The sequence below is a fragment of the Chiloscyllium punctatum genome, chromosome 19 (genome assembly GCF_047496795.1).
Source record: "Chiloscyllium punctatum isolate Juve2018m chromosome 19, sChiPun1.3, whole genome shotgun sequence".
Taxonomy (NCBI): Eukaryota; Metazoa; Chordata; class Chondrichthyes; order Orectolobiformes; family Hemiscylliidae; genus Chiloscyllium; species Chiloscyllium punctatum.
Genome location: NC_092757.1, coordinates 85,956,578 through 85,974,461, shown reverse-complemented (window position 1 = coordinate 85,974,461; position 17,884 = coordinate 85,956,578). Strand labels below are relative to the sequence as shown.

The 17,884-nt window shown below is 42.6% G+C and overlaps 1 protein-coding gene across 1 annotated transcript in view; it reads right to left on the bottom strand.

Moving 5' to 3' along the window:
- The window catches only part of LOC140491564 (multidrug and toxin extrusion protein 1-like), a 36,729-nt gene that overhangs the window by 6,784 nt on the left and 12,061 nt on the right, over positions 1–17,884 (bottom strand). Inside the window, exons 2-11 of the mRNA XM_072589951.1 lie at positions 17,573–17,729; positions 15,400–15,501; positions 13,553–13,621; positions 12,633–12,781; positions 12,105–12,147; positions 10,417–10,461; positions 9,704–9,801; positions 9,486–9,583; positions 3,310–3,377; positions 945–1,053 (exon numbers count right to left, since the gene is read on the bottom strand). Of these exons, the coding sequence (XP_072446052.1) occupies positions 945–1,053; positions 3,310–3,377; positions 9,486–9,583; positions 9,704–9,801; positions 10,417–10,461; positions 12,105–12,147; positions 12,633–12,781; positions 13,553–13,621; positions 15,400–15,501; positions 17,573–17,719 (928 nt within the window). The 5' untranslated portion in view covers positions 17,720–17,729. The remainder of the gene's footprint in view (positions 1–944; positions 1,054–3,309; positions 3,378–9,485; positions 9,584–9,703; positions 9,802–10,416; positions 10,462–12,104; positions 12,148–12,632; positions 12,782–13,552; positions 13,622–15,399; positions 15,502–17,572; positions 17,730–17,884) is intronic.

Sequence of the window (17,884 nt, the reverse complement as noted above, 5' to 3'; positions counted from 1 at the left end):
CCAACACCTGTACTCAATACTCTGATCAATAAAGGAAAGCATTCTAAATGCCTTCTTCACTATCCTATCTACCTGCGACTTTACTTTCAAGGAGCTATGAACCTGTACTCCAAGGTCTCTTTGTTCAGGAACACTCCGTAGGACCTTACCATTAAGTGCATAAGTCCTGCTAATATTTGCTTTCCCAAAATGCACACTGGATCAGAATTCCTGTCACCATTGTGGAAGGGCCAGCACCAGAGGAACTGAAATAAGGGTACCCACCACCAAAAACACCGTCTCAGGGACACGAGGAATAGGCAATAGATACAACATTAATGGAATCCACAAATCCTAAAATAACAGGATTGATTTCAAAACCTCAGTGGAAGCGTTTAGTGTGCAGACATCAGGCTCGGACAGAATCAAGGTCAGCTATTATAACTCCTGCAGTCAAATAGCCTATCAAAAATCACCATCTAGTTTGAAAAGAGTTGTAGCTCAGATTGAATTCCTGGACTTAGGTTTGCTCGCTGAGCTGGAAGGTTCATTTTCAGACGTTTCGTCACCATACTCGGTAACATCGTCAGTCAGCCTCTGGATGAAGCACTGGTGATGTAGCCCACATTCTATTTATATGCTTGGGTTTACTTGGGTTGGTGATGTCATTTCCTGTGGTGACATCAATTCTTATGGTGACGTCATTTCCTGTTCTTTTTCTCAGGGATCCAAGTCAGTGTGTTTGTTGACAGAGTTCCGGTTGGAATGTCATGCTTCTAGGAATTCTTGTGCATATAGCTAGTCTCACAATCAAAGAATTACCAATTGGGAAGGTCATGGAGGATGCTGATACCCAGGAAACCGCATCCCAATGAGAAGTCAAACCACTCAGGAGTTTTTAAAGGGGTGAATGTTTGAGAGAATGATCACAGTTTTGGTTAATGAGGTTAAAGAGTTGGATTTACCAATGCAGTATATAGCGACTTTGGCAAAGTTTACAGCCTGCTGAGGATTTCTGGCACCCAGCGCATTACCAACATGAAAAGTTGCAGCCACACTGTATCCTATAGCAATCTGCAGGAGAAATAAAGATAAACAATTATGTGTGCATTATTCTCTACTTTCTTCTCCCCATTTTACCTGTTGCTGCAAATTACCGTTCTAGCAATATTTCAGTGGTTGGTGAGATACTTTTCCATTGCTGGTGTCTTGTGCCATTTAATACTTGTACCACTATGTGATAGTGGATAAGGGCTGTTTAAAGAAATCATCCTTTATCTTTGCTTTGTCTATCTAGTGATGAGAGGATACACCACCATAAGATTACCTATAGAAGAGACACTGTTCTGAGTTAATGAGAAGATTTACTGCATGATAGCAATAAGTACAATTATATCTGGTCAGGCATAAATAAGGGGGCATTGGAGAATTGGTACCTGCTCCTGCTGAAAGTTAGAGTAGAACTCCTTTCCTCTAACATCAGACTGTGTGTGGGATTAATAGAATGGGTGGAGCCAACGTAACATGACCATTTACTCCTTCATTATATTATGCAACAGATTGACATATCTGCAAACATATCAGTAAGGTTAGAGGTTTCGTGCTGTATTGGTGCTGAGTTACAGTGAATTCAGTTTGCCAAGTGGTTGATTTTACAACTAACCTCATTAACCTCCAGCCCCCAACCCCAGCTCCCCTCATCATCCTCAGGGCTATTGGAAGGAGTAAAAAGATCTTAAGTTTCTGTTTTTAAATTCTGACTGTTAACAGAGTGTCCCAAGGAGGATGTCAATGGTGTGTCGGATCCACGTTGGTTGTTATTCTATTCTTTCTTGTGGCTCGTGTCTTCAAATTGCCTTATGACACTCATCACTCCTAGGCCTTAACTCCTCTTGTCTCTGCAACCTCATCTAAATTAAACCCTCCAAAACCCCTGCACTCCTCTGATTCCTTTGCTCACACCCCGATGTTCAGTCCTCCAGCATAGCTACATAGGTGTCTGAAACTCATTAATTTCAATCCTATGACCTCTCTATCCTTTTAAGTTCTCCTTAATGCTTCTCTCTGTAAACAAGCATTTTTGGTCAACTATCCTGGTATCTCCTGCATGAATTTTGTCTGGCAACACTCCAGTGGACCAACTCGTGATACTATACCAGGATTGAAGTGCTGTAGTAGTGTGTCGCAATTGCTGTGCAATGACTGGGCGACGTGGTGTCTCAGTGGTTAGCACTGCTGCCTCACAGTGCTGGAGACCCGGGTTCAATTCTAGCCTCAGACTGACTGTCTTGTGGAGTTTACATGTTCTCCCTGTGTCCTCCCACAGTCCAAAGATGCATGGGTTCAGGGGACTGGCCATGCTAAATTGCCCACAGTGTCCAGTGATGCAGGCTAGGGGGGTTAACCATGGGAAATGCGGGGTGGGATGCTCTTCAGAGGATCAGCGTGGACTCGATCTGCTGAATGGCCTGCTTCCATACAGTGGGGATTCGAAATGAGGTACTTGAAAGCCGCTTTGGAACAAATTTACGATGCATTGCAACAGCTACAAAGGTGCCATACGTGAGATAAACAGTTTACTTGTTGCCAGGAGCTGAAGTTACCATGGTTGTCAAAGACATCAGTGTTCTTTGTGTTTTTATAATTTATCTAAATGAGAGGGCAGAGGTATGAAGTTTCATCAATAACATTGACACTCACTGAGGATACCCAGGTTAACAGACATGGTGAACTGAGGAAGGAGACAGAGAATGGCACGGGAGTCTGGGCAGAGCTGTGGCAAATGCAGTTTAGTGCTGCAAAAGATGGCCATTGAATATTTCGGAGAGAAAAGAAAAATCAGTGTGTGATAAAAGGCTTTAAAACGAGCTTGTGAGTTTTACACAAAAGCTAGGGATTAATGTTAAATTTCTAAACAATACCAGTTAGGTTACGACTGAAATATTGCATTCAGTCTGAACACCTCAGTTTATAAACCTCTATAAGGTCACCCCTCAGCCTTTGACATTCCAGGGAAAACAGACCCAGCCTATTCAGCCTCTCCCTATAGCTCAAATTCTCCAACTCTGGCAACATCTTTGTAAATCTTTTCTGAACCCTTTCAAGTTTCACAACATCTTTCCGATAGGAAGGAGACCAGAATTGCACGCAATATTCTGACTATGGCCTAACCAATGTCCTGCAGTAGGAAGAGGAGAATCTTAATTTTCATTTGATGCTAAAATCATCAACAATTAAGCTGTTTGTGTTTTTGTTTTCTTAGAACTTTTATGCTTTGCTGAGACATGTATTTATGTAAAAACTGTACTTTTATTGAATCTTTAGCCTTACCCTGTATGGCACAGTAATAATCTGAAATATGATTGTCTGGGCTCCAAGTTGAACTTCATTAAGTAACCCTGTGAACAAGTAAATGAAAAGCAAACTATTACAGAGACTAGAGGCAAAATAAAACAGAAACGGCTGGCACTATTGAGCAGGTCTGGCTGGCAGTACCTGTGGAGAAGGATAAAAAATACGTGTTTGAGGTCAAGTGATCCAAAAAGGAAATCAATCTTTACTGAAGGAAATTATATTTAAGGTACAATGATCCTCCAATTGCAACTGCTACTGTGGATCTACTCATCATAGCAGGATACAGTTGGTTTAAGATATGGCCAATGTCTTGCAGTATATGGTAAGTTTAAAGGTGCAATTTGAATGTCAGTGGGCAGAGGGAGTGGGTAAGTGAGTGAATAGTTAAGTAGATAGGTTGGTGGGACAGTGGGTCGGGCGAGTAGGAAGGTGAGGTAGTCATGTGGGGGCGAGTGGTGTAGGTGGGTGAGGTGGATGAGGTGAATGCTGTTCTTTAGTGCATAAATGGCAAGTTGGTGTAAATTGATAAGTAGTTAGAGGTTAATGGGTAGTAGGTTCACGGTATTAGTCAGGTTGGATCAAGGTTAGTTGGGTGATGCTGGAAAGGTAACCGGATACTCGGGAGAGTTACTCTTAGGTCAGGCATTGAGTCAAGCTGTGTCAACATAGTCGAGTGGAAGGGGTAGTCGTATAGAATCATGGAAGCCCTACAGTGTGAAATCAGGCTTTTCGGCCCATTGAGTTCACACCGACTCTCTGAAGACTATCCCACCCATACCCACCATCTTAGCCCTGTAACCCTGCATTTCCCATGGCTAATCCTAACCTGCACATCCATAGACACTATGGGGCAATTTCCCATGGCCAATCCACCTGATCTGTACATCTTTGGATTGTGGGAGGAAACTGGAGCGCCCGGAGGAAACCCACGCAGACAATGGGGAGATTGTGCAGACTCTACACAGACAGTCATCCAAGGCTGAAATCAAACCCGGATCCCTGGTGCTCAGCTAAATAAAAAACTGACCTGAACTCTCTAGTACCATCTTCTGAAAAGGATTGTTTATTTAAGATTTATTTGACTTATGACGGACGCAATCTAGAATACAGTGTAGTGCAGTAACATAGGAATCAAAATCAGTTGAGAAGGAATGTTAGCACCAGTTCATCTTTAGGTTCTCTCTATCATGTCTCCCATTGTCTAAAGGTGGGGAGAAATTGAGGATGAGTCAATTTTGACAAAAGGGAGTTAAATAGCCACCCACACTGGTAGGGGTAACCAGTTCGCAATGAGGTTACATGAATGATTGGACACACTAATTATTGGATCATATCACTTACTAAATTTTAATGTTCAGTGTGGACTTACAATCTGGAAAGTGATGGCATAATAGAATCCTTGTCTTCCCAAATAGATGTTGAGGGATGTACAAGGATAAGGAATAATGGGATGCTTATGGCAGGTTCTCAGGGCTGGAAACATTGGAAGCCTTTGAGCAGTATAGAAAGTGCAGAGGGTTGCTTATAAAAGAAATCATATAAAGAGGTTGAATGAAGGGATAAGAAAACAAGTCAAATCCAAAAGTGTTTTGCAAGTATATTAAGGGCAAGAAGATTATTAGGGAAAGCGTAGACACTAATAGAGACTAAAGTGGCAGTCTGTATGTGGAGTGTGGAGGACATGGTGAGGTTTTAAATGAGTATGTTGCATCTGTATTCACCACAGAAAAGGATGATGTAGGTTGAGAAATCAGGAAGGTATACTCGAACAAATTACAATCGGGAGAGAGCCAGGAGCTATTAGCAGACTTAAAATTGGTTAAATCCCCAGGCTCAGATGAGCTATTGTTGTGGGAGTTAAGGCAGGTGATTGCTGGGGCTATGATTTTCATTTACAAATCCTCTCTGGCCACAAGAGGGGTACCAGCAGACTGGAGGGCAGCTAATTATTCAAGAAGGTTGCGAGGGATAAAATAGGAAACTACAGACCAGTGAGTCTAACATTAGTGGGAGGGAAACTATTGGAAAGAAGTCTGAGGCAGAGAATTCATCTTCACTTGGAGAGGTGAGGATTAATCGGGACTAACCAGCATGTGTTTGTCAGGGGGAGATCACATCTAATAATTCTGACAGAGGTTTTTGAGGTTGTTAGGTGTAGGTAGATGAGGGTAGTGCAGGTGATATGGTCTAAACAGACTCCAGTGAGACAATTGACAAGGTCAACATGCGGTTAGTGGTGTACATTAATGATCTAGACATGACTGTAGGAGGTATGATCAAAACATTCACAGCCAAAGTGAAATTGGTGATGTGGTAAATAGAGAGGAAGAAAGCCATAGACTATAGGAAAATATAGGCAACTGCTCAGAGGCAAAACAGTACAAATGCAACTTAATTTGAGATGGGTACATTTTAGATTTTAAAGGCATCAAGGTTTTTGAGGAGAAAGGAGGAATTTGACATTGAGATAGAGCATTAGCCATGATCATTATAAATGGGGAGAACATAAGAAATAGGAACAGTAGTAGACCATTTGGCCCCTCTGGCCTTCTCCGTTATTCAATAAGATCATGGCTGATGCTCCACCTCAATAGGATCTGTGTGGAGTTTGCACATTCTCCCGTGTCTGCGTGGGTTTCCTCCGGGTGCTCCGGTTTCCTCCCACAGTCCAAAGACGTGCAGGTTAGGGTGAATTGGCCATACTAAAAGGGTCAAATGGTCTACTCCTGTTCCTAGTTTTGATGTTACTCTGTTTCTGATTCTGAATCTATTATGGGAAAGCTCACAAGGCAATAAAATACGCAATGAATGGTGGGCCCAAGAAATTTCAGACGATCAGAGGGACCTTGGTGTGTATATCCACTGGGTCTTTGAAGGTGACAGGACAGGTGGATAAGATGGTTAAGGGGAGAAAGTGAGGACTGCAGATGCTGGAGATCAGAGCTGAAAATGTGTTGCTGGAAAAGCGCAGCAAGTCAGACAGCATCAAAGGAACAGGAGAATCGACATTTCGGGCATAAGCCCTTCTTCAGGAATTTCCTGAAGAAGGGCTTATGCCCGAAACGTCGATTCTCCTGTTCCTTTGATGCTGCCTGACCTGCTGCGCTTTTCCAGCAACACATTTTTAAGGTGGTTAAGAGGTCAATTGAGATATTTCCCTTCACTGGTCAAGGTATTCAATCCAGAGCAGGGAGATTATGAATGAGTTGTATTTAATGTTAGTTAGGCCACAGCTGGAGGACTGAGTGTGCAGTTTATTCTAGGAAGGATGTGATTTCACTGGAGAGTGTGCAGAGGAGTTTGAACAGGATATTACCTGGGTTGGAGTGATTCAGCTCTGAAGGAAGACAAGATGGGCTGGGACAGCCTTTTTTTAAAACAATGTCAGAGAGGGGATCTGAATGAGGAGTACAAAATCATGAGGGGCATAGATAGGATCGAGGGGAAGAATTATTTTCTCCTTTGTAGAGGGGTCCACGAGGGGAACAGATGAAAAGGTTTAGGGGTGATTTGAGGAAAAACTAGAGGATGGAGGCATTTGGAACTCACTGCCTGTAAGGATAGTACAAGTGGGAACCTGTCAACATTGAAGTAGTATTTCGGTGACCGCTTGAAATGCTATAACAAACAAGGCTAGAGGCCAAGTGCTAGAAAATGGTGCTTTCTGAACAGTATGAACAAGATGGGCAGAAAGGCTTCTTAATATATTGCAAAACTCTATATGATTCACAACATGTTTTACTAATGAGTTCAGTGGCATTAAACTCCATATCGATTTGTTTGTACCTTTGATCATTCCTGTATCTATGACTAACTTAGATTCCACAAAATAGACATTATGTGAGTTCATAGCTGCAGTTCAGTCTCAGTCTCCCTGGTTATTTCCTCTTAACTGATGTAGAGGTCCTTTGATATTGTTTTGCTGTGATCTATCACTTTGTACAGCGATACATACAGAGAATTGTGACTCAACTGCAGCAGACAGAATTTATGATCTTGTGATTTCACGGAAAGTGTGAGAATGATCCAGTAGCACACTTTACATTCCCATGAGGTGGTTAAAAAGGCATTTAGCTCGCTTGCCTTCATTGCTTAGCCCTTTGAGTATAGGAGTCAGGATGTCATGTTGAGATTATGCAGATCATTGGTGAGGCCTCTTCTGAGCACTGTGTCCAGTTCTAGCCATCCTGTTATAGGGAAGGATACTATTAAGCTGGAGAGGGCTCAAGAGATACTTACCAGGATGCTGCTGGGTATGGAAGATTTGAGTTATACAGGAAGGCTGGATAGGCTGGGACATTTTTCCAGTGCAGCATAGGAGGTTGAAAGGTGACCTTATAGAGGTTTATAAATTTATGGGGGAGTATAAATAGTGTTAATGGTAGGTGTCTTTTCCTAGGGTGGTGGGTTTCAAGAATGGAGGGCACATGTTTAAGGTTGAGAGGATAGAAATTTAGAAAAGACATGAAACACAATTTTCTTACGCAGGGAGCGGTTCCCGTGCGGAATGAACTTTCTGAGGAAGTGGGGGATGTGGGTACAATTACTACATTTAAACGACACTGAGATAAGTACATGAACAGGAAAGGTTTGGAGGGATGTGAGCCAGGAGCAGGCAGGTGGGACCAGCTTATTTGGGATGATGCCCAGTATTGTTACAGCATGGGGTAAAACCCTCTGCTAATTTATGCCAGTCACATAGAAATGATTCACTCCATGCTGTAATCTGTTAAAATTTGAGAGGCACAGAACTATCCCCAAAAGTCACTATTTAAAGTAAAAATTTAAGAACTTTATTCTTTAAGTCTAAAAGAGAATATTAACTAACAACTATTTATAACTCTTTTCTCTTAAACCTTTTACTTCCCCACTCTACAATTCTAGTCCAATAAAAAATCCTGATTACGATTCACAAAAAGAAAAGTCATGTTTCAAAACCAGTCAGCTTTGCTGAGTGTCCTCTGTAGATGTTCCTCTGTAGATTCTCTCTCCAGGGTTGGCTTCAATGTTCTGCTGCACAAACTCAGACAGATACCTCTCGGAGAGTTATTCTGAAAGATTAGATTCCCTCCAGTGTGGAAACAGGCCCTTCGGCCCAACAAATCCACACTGACCCTCCAAAAGGTAACCAATTTCCCTCTGACTAATGCACCTAACACTATGGGCAATTTAGAAAGGCTGGTTCACCTGACCTACACATCTTTGAACTATTCCACTGGCAGTCTGTACTGCTTGGTGGCTTGGCAGTTCTCCCATTCTGGCTAAAAGCTCAAAATGTCTTATGTTTATACCCCAAAACATCGGATCATTTTATTGGTTTTAATATGATCAAAATACTAACTTCAAACTTGATTGGAGTTTGGTATCTTGGGGCATAGTTGAAATTGATTGGTCGAATTTGAATTTATTTTTGTCTCATAGCAACCCAGCTATTGCTAGCTGTTCGACCAAATGTTACATTTTAAATTTTCCAGTACTCTGTGTACTTGCTAAGTCCTTGCAACTCTCTTAAAGATACAGTACACCCACAATTTCATAACAGCATGAACTGGTTGGCCCGAAGGGTCTGTTTCCATGCTGTATGACTCTATGAGAAAAGACAATTGTGTGGACTGACTCATGCCCGGTTTATAATTCCTATCGAAGTTAAAAATCACACAACATCAGGTTATAGACCAACAGGTTTATTTAGAAGCACTAGCTTTTGAGGCGCTGCTATAACTTGGTGTTGTGTGCTTTTTAATGTTGTCTACCCCAGGCCAACACCAGCATGTCCAAATCAATTCCTATCAAGATAAAGCTCACCCCACTGCCATATCGTACATGTGTTTATGAAGCGCTGTAAACTCCATTGCCATAAGAAGAGTGACCTATCTTTGCCGCACTCATTTGCCGTATATTTTGATGACCAGCTCCTTTCAGCATGTCACTGACATAGCATCACTAGAAGGTGTGTTTTTCATAGCAGTGTGCTAGTTTATTTACCTACGAGGAACGTATCAAAAGTGAGGACAGTCTGAAAGGCATCCGATCATCCAGATCACCTCCTCTTTCAGCCTGGAGCAGGGGTTCCCTCTGGGTTCTTTGTCCAATTAGACATCATCCGTTTCGCACCACGACCCAAAGTGTGAGTGACCCTCCCTGAAACCTACCTCCCCAGCTCTGAACATGCAACTTCTTCCATCGAATGTACCCGAACAGGAGGAGAAGCTGACAGTACTGAGAAGCAACATTGGCAGCAGCCCAGCCCCTGGAAAACAAAAGTCTGCAAATTAAATGTGGCTTCGCAGAAATCCTAGGGCACTGTTCATTTCTCAGAACTAGTACCAAATTATACATTGAGAATGTTTAAATGTAGTGGACTACTTACGGCACTCCCAGCGTCAGCACGTAGAGCAAGAGGTAATTGATGACACCATTGAAGATGTTGGCGATAAAACCAGCAAAAACCTGAGGCATGATGATCCCCTGAGATGGGAACAAAGCAATAGGGTCATTCCTGGCATTGTCCGTCAATCAAGCACAGTGCTGAGGTGGAGGGAAGATAAGGTGTAACCACTCTCACAATGCCCATGTTTGGAGATTCCTTTTTCCTCACTTGGATCAGGTTCACTGCTGGAACTTTCCTGATTGGAGGGGTGGATGACTTGTCCACTTTTGCAATTGGATCATCAAATGTAATTTCGCGTTTGCTCTCCACATTTCATAAATTAATCCCTGCAATATTTAGTAAAACCCAACTGCAGGGCGAACGTGAGGACTGCAGGTGCTGGAGGTTAGAGTCAAGAGAGTGGTGCTGGAAAAGCACAGCAGGTCAGGCAGCATCTGAGGAGCAGGAAAATTGACGCTTCAGGCAAAAGCCTCATTCCTAATGAAGGGCTTTTGCCGAAATGTCCATTCTCCTGCTCCTCAGATGCTGCCTGACCTGCTGTGCTTTTCCAACAATACACCCTCAACTCTAATACCCAATGGCCGCTGACCATTAAAATAAGGAACATGCAATTGACAACGGCCAACTATATCTCATTGTAAAAATAATATCGTATTGAATCTCATACACACTCCAACATTCAGTGACTTTACCTGGTTCTGAAGGTATCGGACCTCTAAGTCATAAAGAAATGCTGCCTAAGAGAAAATATTGAAAATAATTAGGGAAGCAATCACTGCTGAAATTGAAGAAGGAATTGCATTCATATAGCCCTTAAAATGTTTGAACCACAACTGCTGTTTAGTTCTGTACAACATAACTAGAGACAATTTACTCAGATGCTGTACGCCCCAAGCTTTGACTGTCCTGAACAGCATCTACAAAAGCAGGTTCGAGGCTAGGAATTCTGTTCAGGTTTCTCAACCCCTCACTCTCCAAAGCCTGTCCTCTTTCCACAAGTAAAGAATGTGATGGAAAACTGGAAGAGTGCTGCTCCAATACCCAAGAAACTTGGCACTATCCAGGAGAAAGCTGTTCAGTGCCTCTTCCACCAGTTTTACTGTTGTCTTTCACCACCACGGTGCATCGTGGCAGCAATGTGTACCACAGCAGAAAATCACCAAGGTGCTTCCTTAGCACCTTCTAAACCTGCATCTAGAAGGATAAGGCTGACAGACACAAGGGAGAATCACCATTCCTTCCAAGTTATCCTTCATGGAATCCCTACAGTGTGGAAACAGGCCATTCGGCCCTACAAGTCCATACTGACTCTCTGAAGAGTAACCCACTCAGACCCATTCCCCTACGACTCTACATTTACCCCTGACTAATGCACCTACACATCCCTGAACACTATGGGCAATGTTAGCATGGCCAATTCACCTAACCTGCAAATCTTTGGACTCTGGGAGGAAACCGGAGCACCCAGAGGAAACCTGCGCAGACATGAGAAGAATGTGCAAATTTCACACAGATAGTTACCCTAGGCTGGAACTGAACCTGGGCCGCGGGCAGTGCTAACCAATGAGCCACGGTGTCACCTGCAAGATCTCAAGATCTCACCAAGATTTTACCAAGATCTCACCCTCATGGGGTCAAGGTGCTGGGAATCAACATCACAGAAATAGGGTAAAAACAATGACTGCAGATGCTGAAAACCAAATACTGGATTAGTGGTGCTGGAAGAGCACAGCAGTTCAGGCAGCATCCAACGAGCAGCAAAATCAACGTTTCGGGCAAAAGCCCTTCATCAGGAATAAAGGCAGTGAGCCTGAAGCGTGCTCCTCTAGCTTATCTCTCCACGCTTCAGGCTCATTGCCTTTATTCCTGAAGAAGGGCTTTTGCCCGAAACGTCGATTTCGCTGCTCGTTGGATACTGCCTGAACTGCTGTGCTCTTCCAGCACCACTAATCCAGTATCACAGAAATAGGCTGAATGTCCTTGCACCACATGAACTGTAGTGGTTCAAAAACGTGGCTCAACACCACCTTCTCGGGGCTAACTCGGGATTATTGTAACTGCTGGGTGCACACCACATTAAAGGACAAAATCAGAACAATTGAAAGAAAGGTAAAGTAGCAATTTTTCTCAATAGCCTTTGTCGAATTCCACTGCTTATAAATTGCCTGCTCTGTTACCTACATTAAAAACTAAAGCACACTTCAAATGCATTACTTGATCAGAGTGTTTTGTTGGATTTATAAGGTCACACACAGGTGGATCCAATGCAAATTTTGAAGACTGAATCCTTTTGGTCTGTCTACATTTCAGCTAATGAATGACTTCAGTTGTCTAACAACCTGTCTGTATGCATCAATGCTACCTATAATAATTTACTTACAGGAAGAGCAGGAATAAATATCTTCACATAGAGTTGTGTTAATCTGCAAGAAAAAAATACAATGCTCTTAATGGCAGAGAACATCATTTTTGAATGCAAAGGTTAAACCCAAACTGCAGTTGCAATGATAAAAAATACAGTGATATACAAACATACCACACCATGCAGATAGTAAGGTGGTTGTTTTCCACTGGCGCTGACACAATGGGCAAAGGGGCCTTTTTCTGTCCTGTAGATCTCTCTGACTCAATGAAGGCTGGTGTTTAAGACCTGACACATAACAAAGTCTATCAAACTTATATGGGAACATAATATAACAAAGACACTGTATCGTAGAGTTGCTCGCCCCAAGCAACTCTGATGTTTCTATTAATTTCTGGTCTGGTATACCATTCATACATGCAGGAAATCAACATTAATTTCACTGTCTCATTGATACATTAAGGAGTGGAGATCCCTTTCAGTGTGACGACCCAGTGCACCTCCGCATTGGAATAAAATGGCAAATGAGAAATGGACAAGGCTCACTTGGCTACTGCAGGAGACTGTTTGAAAGCCAATAAAATGTGCTCAATGTTGATGAAAAGTGCCCAGCAGGGGAAGCAGGCAATCAGGAGAATGAGAATCCCTCTTTGGAGAATCACTCCAATTCGCTTCAGGTTCTTACTGCCATAGGTCTGGAAATCAGGACAAAATGTTTAAATGATTTGGATCAATATTGACCAGTGCATTCTATTCCATTGTCTCTCTATAAGATATAATTGCCACAACTTATAAAAAATACGGAATATTTCTCTGTCATAATAAATGCATCATGATGGGATACCAATTTATGCTTAGCATTGGACATGTTCAAATCACAAGTGCATATGAACTAGTTAATTCTTACCCACGATCGCACTGATCAGAGATTTTACTTATCGTGACAGGTACTTTGATATTCAATCATCAATCGACACATCAGACTCTATTCCAAAGCTATCAACCCACAAGCTATGAACAACTTAAATGAGAATCTATTCTGGATACTCACTCCAATGCAGGGTGGGAGAGCTAGTCTTAAAACAAGTCTTGTTGATTTCAATGCCTTTAATTTTGAGTTCACAGTTCAGTTAAATAATGTGCCAGTGTTTGCCACATCTATTTCTCTGAACTTTTCAGAACGCAGGTTAATGTTTCTCCCAGTGTTATTTCAGTGAAATTCATATCAAAAACTCTTGTCTCTTCACAATCACTAAATCCCAGTTCTTATCCTCAACTCCTAAGGCAAATTATAGCCGCCTGGTGCTAGCTGAGAACAGCTAATTCAGGAATTGAATCTAGCATTTCTGCCTGGCTCATATTTACACAATGTCCTGTGTTTTCCAATGTAGCTTGATGAAAGATTTACTTCTTTGATGGAACAATATCTACTGTTCCTTATACAGACTGCAGTTTTCTGCACCCACCTGAGATATAAGAGTGTCACATGCTGTCGACAGGCCCATACATATGGAGATACCTGATACAGTTATTACCTGTCCAAAAGAAATAAGAAATAGGAAGCCTTTAGAAATATCATCCTGTGATCTGAGGAGTTATTCTAACTTCGTAATATGCTAATAAAACTGTATGTCATCACAGGAAGTGATGCAATGTCACATGATCTTGCTGTCTTTTGAAAAGCCTGCTCGCAAGATGAACCCACTGCAAGGTGTTCCTTAACTAATTCAGTGCGTGCCTTACCTCAGCAGACTCCATAAATATTCTGCACTATCACAACAAGACCAAGGATTTGAGTGTTGCTGAGAAAAGGTACATTTTGGTGAAGCTTGCCATTTTGGTCTCATCAGGACAATTTGCAAGAACATCAGTTTCAGGGAGAATCAACATTTATACTGTGCTGCTAATGCTGATTGGTTCACAAGTCCACCTCCATGGAGAATGCTCAGTTAATGATACGAATGAATTGTTTCAATCCTAAACTCTGACCATGAGAAATGGACTAACAAACAGCTGTCACTTTTTTGGTTGTATTAAAATAGTCACACAGCGTGTGTATCAGTTCTTTCTGTGTGTAAAGAACATGATCCCATGTGTTACTATATGCAACTTTCAATACATGTAGATGTGACACATTGTAAGTCTAACAGACAATCCTAAATCGATTGTCGGACTACTTCTTGACACGCTTGGAGTTATCCAGCAACGATATCCAAATGCAGCATTAGATCTAATATTGCACAGTAGGTGGCACATTTTGTAGGTATGTTTTGCAGGCTGGATGTGTGCAAATGGGTAACAGCCATTCACATGTCATTCCATTCCATCACTATGCAAAAGACTAAATGGGCCAGAAGATACAGAACTCAAAGTCACAGAGACAACTGAACACAACAATCCTTGCAGACTACAGTAACTAGAAAGCTGAGGTGGTCATCTGAGCAAAAGTTCAACAGCTCGTTCACAGGTTAAGAAAGCTGGAGAGAGAAGACCACGTCATTCCAGGTCTTGAAATATAGCCGGAGTGTCTGGTTAAAACCAGAGCATTTTCTCGTCCATTCCTGCTAAAGGTAAAGAAGGAAATGGACTCTGTTGAAATAAAGGATCTTTCACCTGTGACAGAACCAAAAAGCTGGTGCATGGGTTTAGTCACAGTGCCAAAGCTGGTGGGATCTATCGAAATATGCTTAGATATTGTACAGTTGGTCATAATAGTTAAACATAAAGTACATCTTCTGTGTATATCAATAGGGCCTCAGCTAAGTTGGGTGGCATTCAAGCTTCACAAAGCTAGATGTAAATAATATGTTTTAATATTTGGGCCATTTGGGACGTTACATTATGTTAAAGATGTTAGGCAAATGTAATGTTGATATAGCTCCACGGTGCTCAGCAGACCATGATAATCTGCACAGTTTACAAGTGACCCATCCTCCCGTGTCAGCCAAGTGACTGCCAGAGAGTGAACTCCCCATGGAGGGCATTAAGATGGAGCCCAATCTCACCCTCACCCAATGTCCCCCACACCCATGGGACTTCCAGGATGGCTCATGGAGAACAGTGATGAGCTGGAATGTCGAGCTGATGTTCCTGGTCTTTAGCCTGGGGGGGGAGCCACTGAAGCAGCTGCTGGGCTCCAGTTGCCCTTCCATTGAGAGCAGCAGGTAAAGACCAGGCTTTTTCACAATGAGCAGCTCATCAGCTGGTAATGGCACTGAGCTTGACACTGATAGGAAGCAATACAACTTCATCACTGTTTTATACAGGAGATATTAGGATCAATAAATGTGCACATTCTCAACACAAAACTTACCGCTATGGCAAGACTGACAGCGCCCAATTCAACTTTCCCTAAATGTCCACAGAATACAGAGCTGACAATATTTATTAGGAGAATCATCAGCTGTGACAAAAACTGTCAAAGAAACATTAATGAGAAATAGTTTACACTGGCAAATGAATGTTTATCATGGTCTTAAACATTGAAAGTGACTTATAAACTAGTTCAACAGATCAAACTTCTTATTGAAAACAATAATCACATTTCTCCATAATAGTAACAGAAGTGTTTCATCGAGGGTTTCAGGATGATGAGGGATCTCATCCATTAATGAAGGGTTCAAACATCATGATTTATGAATGCAAAATAATGGTCTTTGAGGTAATCAGAAAAGGTTAAGCAGCGGATTGTCCCTTTTAAGATAGAGAGGTGTAGAATACATCAGCAGACAAGGTTACTGTGAGTAGGTGGATGTGGGTGGAGGTGGGTAGGTGAATGTGGGTGGAGGTGGGTAGGTGGATGTGGGTGGATTTGGGTAGGTGAATGTGGGTGGATTCTGGATTAGTGGTGCTGGAAGAGCTTGGGTAGGTGGATGTGGGTGGATTTGGTAGATGGATGTGTGGATTTGGGTAGATGGATGTGTGGATTTGGGTAGGTGGATGTGGGTGGATTTGGGTAGATGGATGTGGATGGATTTGGTAGATGGATGTGTGGATTTGGGTAGGTGGATGTGGGTGGATTTGGGTAGATGGATGTGGGTGGATTTGGGTAGATGGATGTGGGTGGATTTGGGTAGATGGATGTGGATGGATTTGGGTAGGTGGATGTGGGTGGATTTGGGTAGATGGATGTGGGTGGATTTGGGTAGATGGATGTGGGTGGATTTGGGTAGATGGATGTGGATGGATTTGGGTAGGTGGATGTGGGTGGATTTGGGTAGGTGGATGTGGATGGATTTGGTAGATGGATGTGTGGATTTGGGTAGGAATAACAGCAAAATAGGCTGCTATTTAAATGGTGAAAAATTGCAGCATGTTGCTGTGCAGAAGGACCTGGGTATCCTTGTGCATGTGTCACAAAAAATTGTTTTGCAGGTGCAGCAGGTAGTTAAGAAGGCAAATGGAATATTGTCCTTACTTGCTGGAGAGATGGAATTTAAAAACAGGAAGGTTATGCTGCAGCTGTATAGGGTGCTGGTGAGACCACACCTACAGTACCATGTACAGCTCTGGTCTCCTTACTTGAGAAAAGTCATACTGGCACTGGAGGGGATGCAGAGGAGATTCACTAGATTGGTTCTGGAGTTGAGAGGGTTAGCTTAAGAGGACAGATTGAGTGAACTGGGACTATACTCATTGGAATTTAGAAGAGTTGGGGGGTGGGGAGGGCAGTCTTATAGAAACATATAAAATTATGAAGGAATTGGACGAGGTAGAAGCAGAGAGGTTGTTTCTACTGGCCGGTGAAACTAGAACTAGGGGGCATAGCCTCAAAATAAGGGGGAGCAGATTTAGGACTGAATTGAGGAGAAATGTTTTCACCCAAAGGGTTGAGAATCTGTGGAATTCCCCGTCCAGTGAAGCAGTTGAGGCTACCTCGTTGAATGTTTTTAAGGCAAAGATAGAGTTGAGAACAGTAAAGGAACTAAGGGTTATGGTGAACAGGTGAGTATAAGCAGCTGAGTCCATTAAAAGATCAGCCATGATCTTATTGAATGGTGGAGCAGGCTCAAGGGGCCAAATGGCCTACTCCTGCTCCTAGTTCTTATGTTCTTGTGGAGCTGGTGATGGGTGGGTGGGGGGGAGGTTCCATAATCAGTTGCAGCCAAAGGGTCTATTGGGGCCAATAGAGTGAATCATATTGGGTTAGAGGGGATATAAGGTGCTGGGGTGTCAGATGTTGGGAGGGTAAGATGAGGTGGGTTGTTAAGTTTGGAGGTCAACTTTGTAGCTCCTCAGGAATCAGACGAGGTTTGTTTATTACCAAACAAAAGTGGGCCGTCCAAATTTTCCATCTTAGATGGACTCTTTTGGATGGTTTCAGATGGATAGCAATAGCTCATTGGAATCTTCAGTGGCCCAAGCAACTCTCACAGGGTCTGCTGTGTCTGGGGTCCTGCATGGATCCAACGCACAATCCAGTCAATGATGCTCCAACAACTCCCTGACCATAAAAATATGAGGCCATTAGGTGGGTGTAAACTCACCAGTGGGCCAGCCAGTCTGGAAATGCGCTTTGCTTCCTGCCAGAAGTTGTTGGGTTTCAATCCCCTGATCTTCCTGAGAAATCGGTTCCTGCAGCTTCCATGTGTTAGGGCAGCATTGTCAGAGTTAAGTTGGACTGAATTCTCCATTTTTCAAAACCTTCATTGCAAAGGAAGAGTAAATCATTTATCTTAGGTTTCTCATATATCTTCCTCCACTGCCCCTCTCCATTGAGCTGAACCAGCCCCTTCTGTAACATATGGCTACAAACATAAATTGATTTCCACCCTTAGACTTTTGTTCATGGATTAATC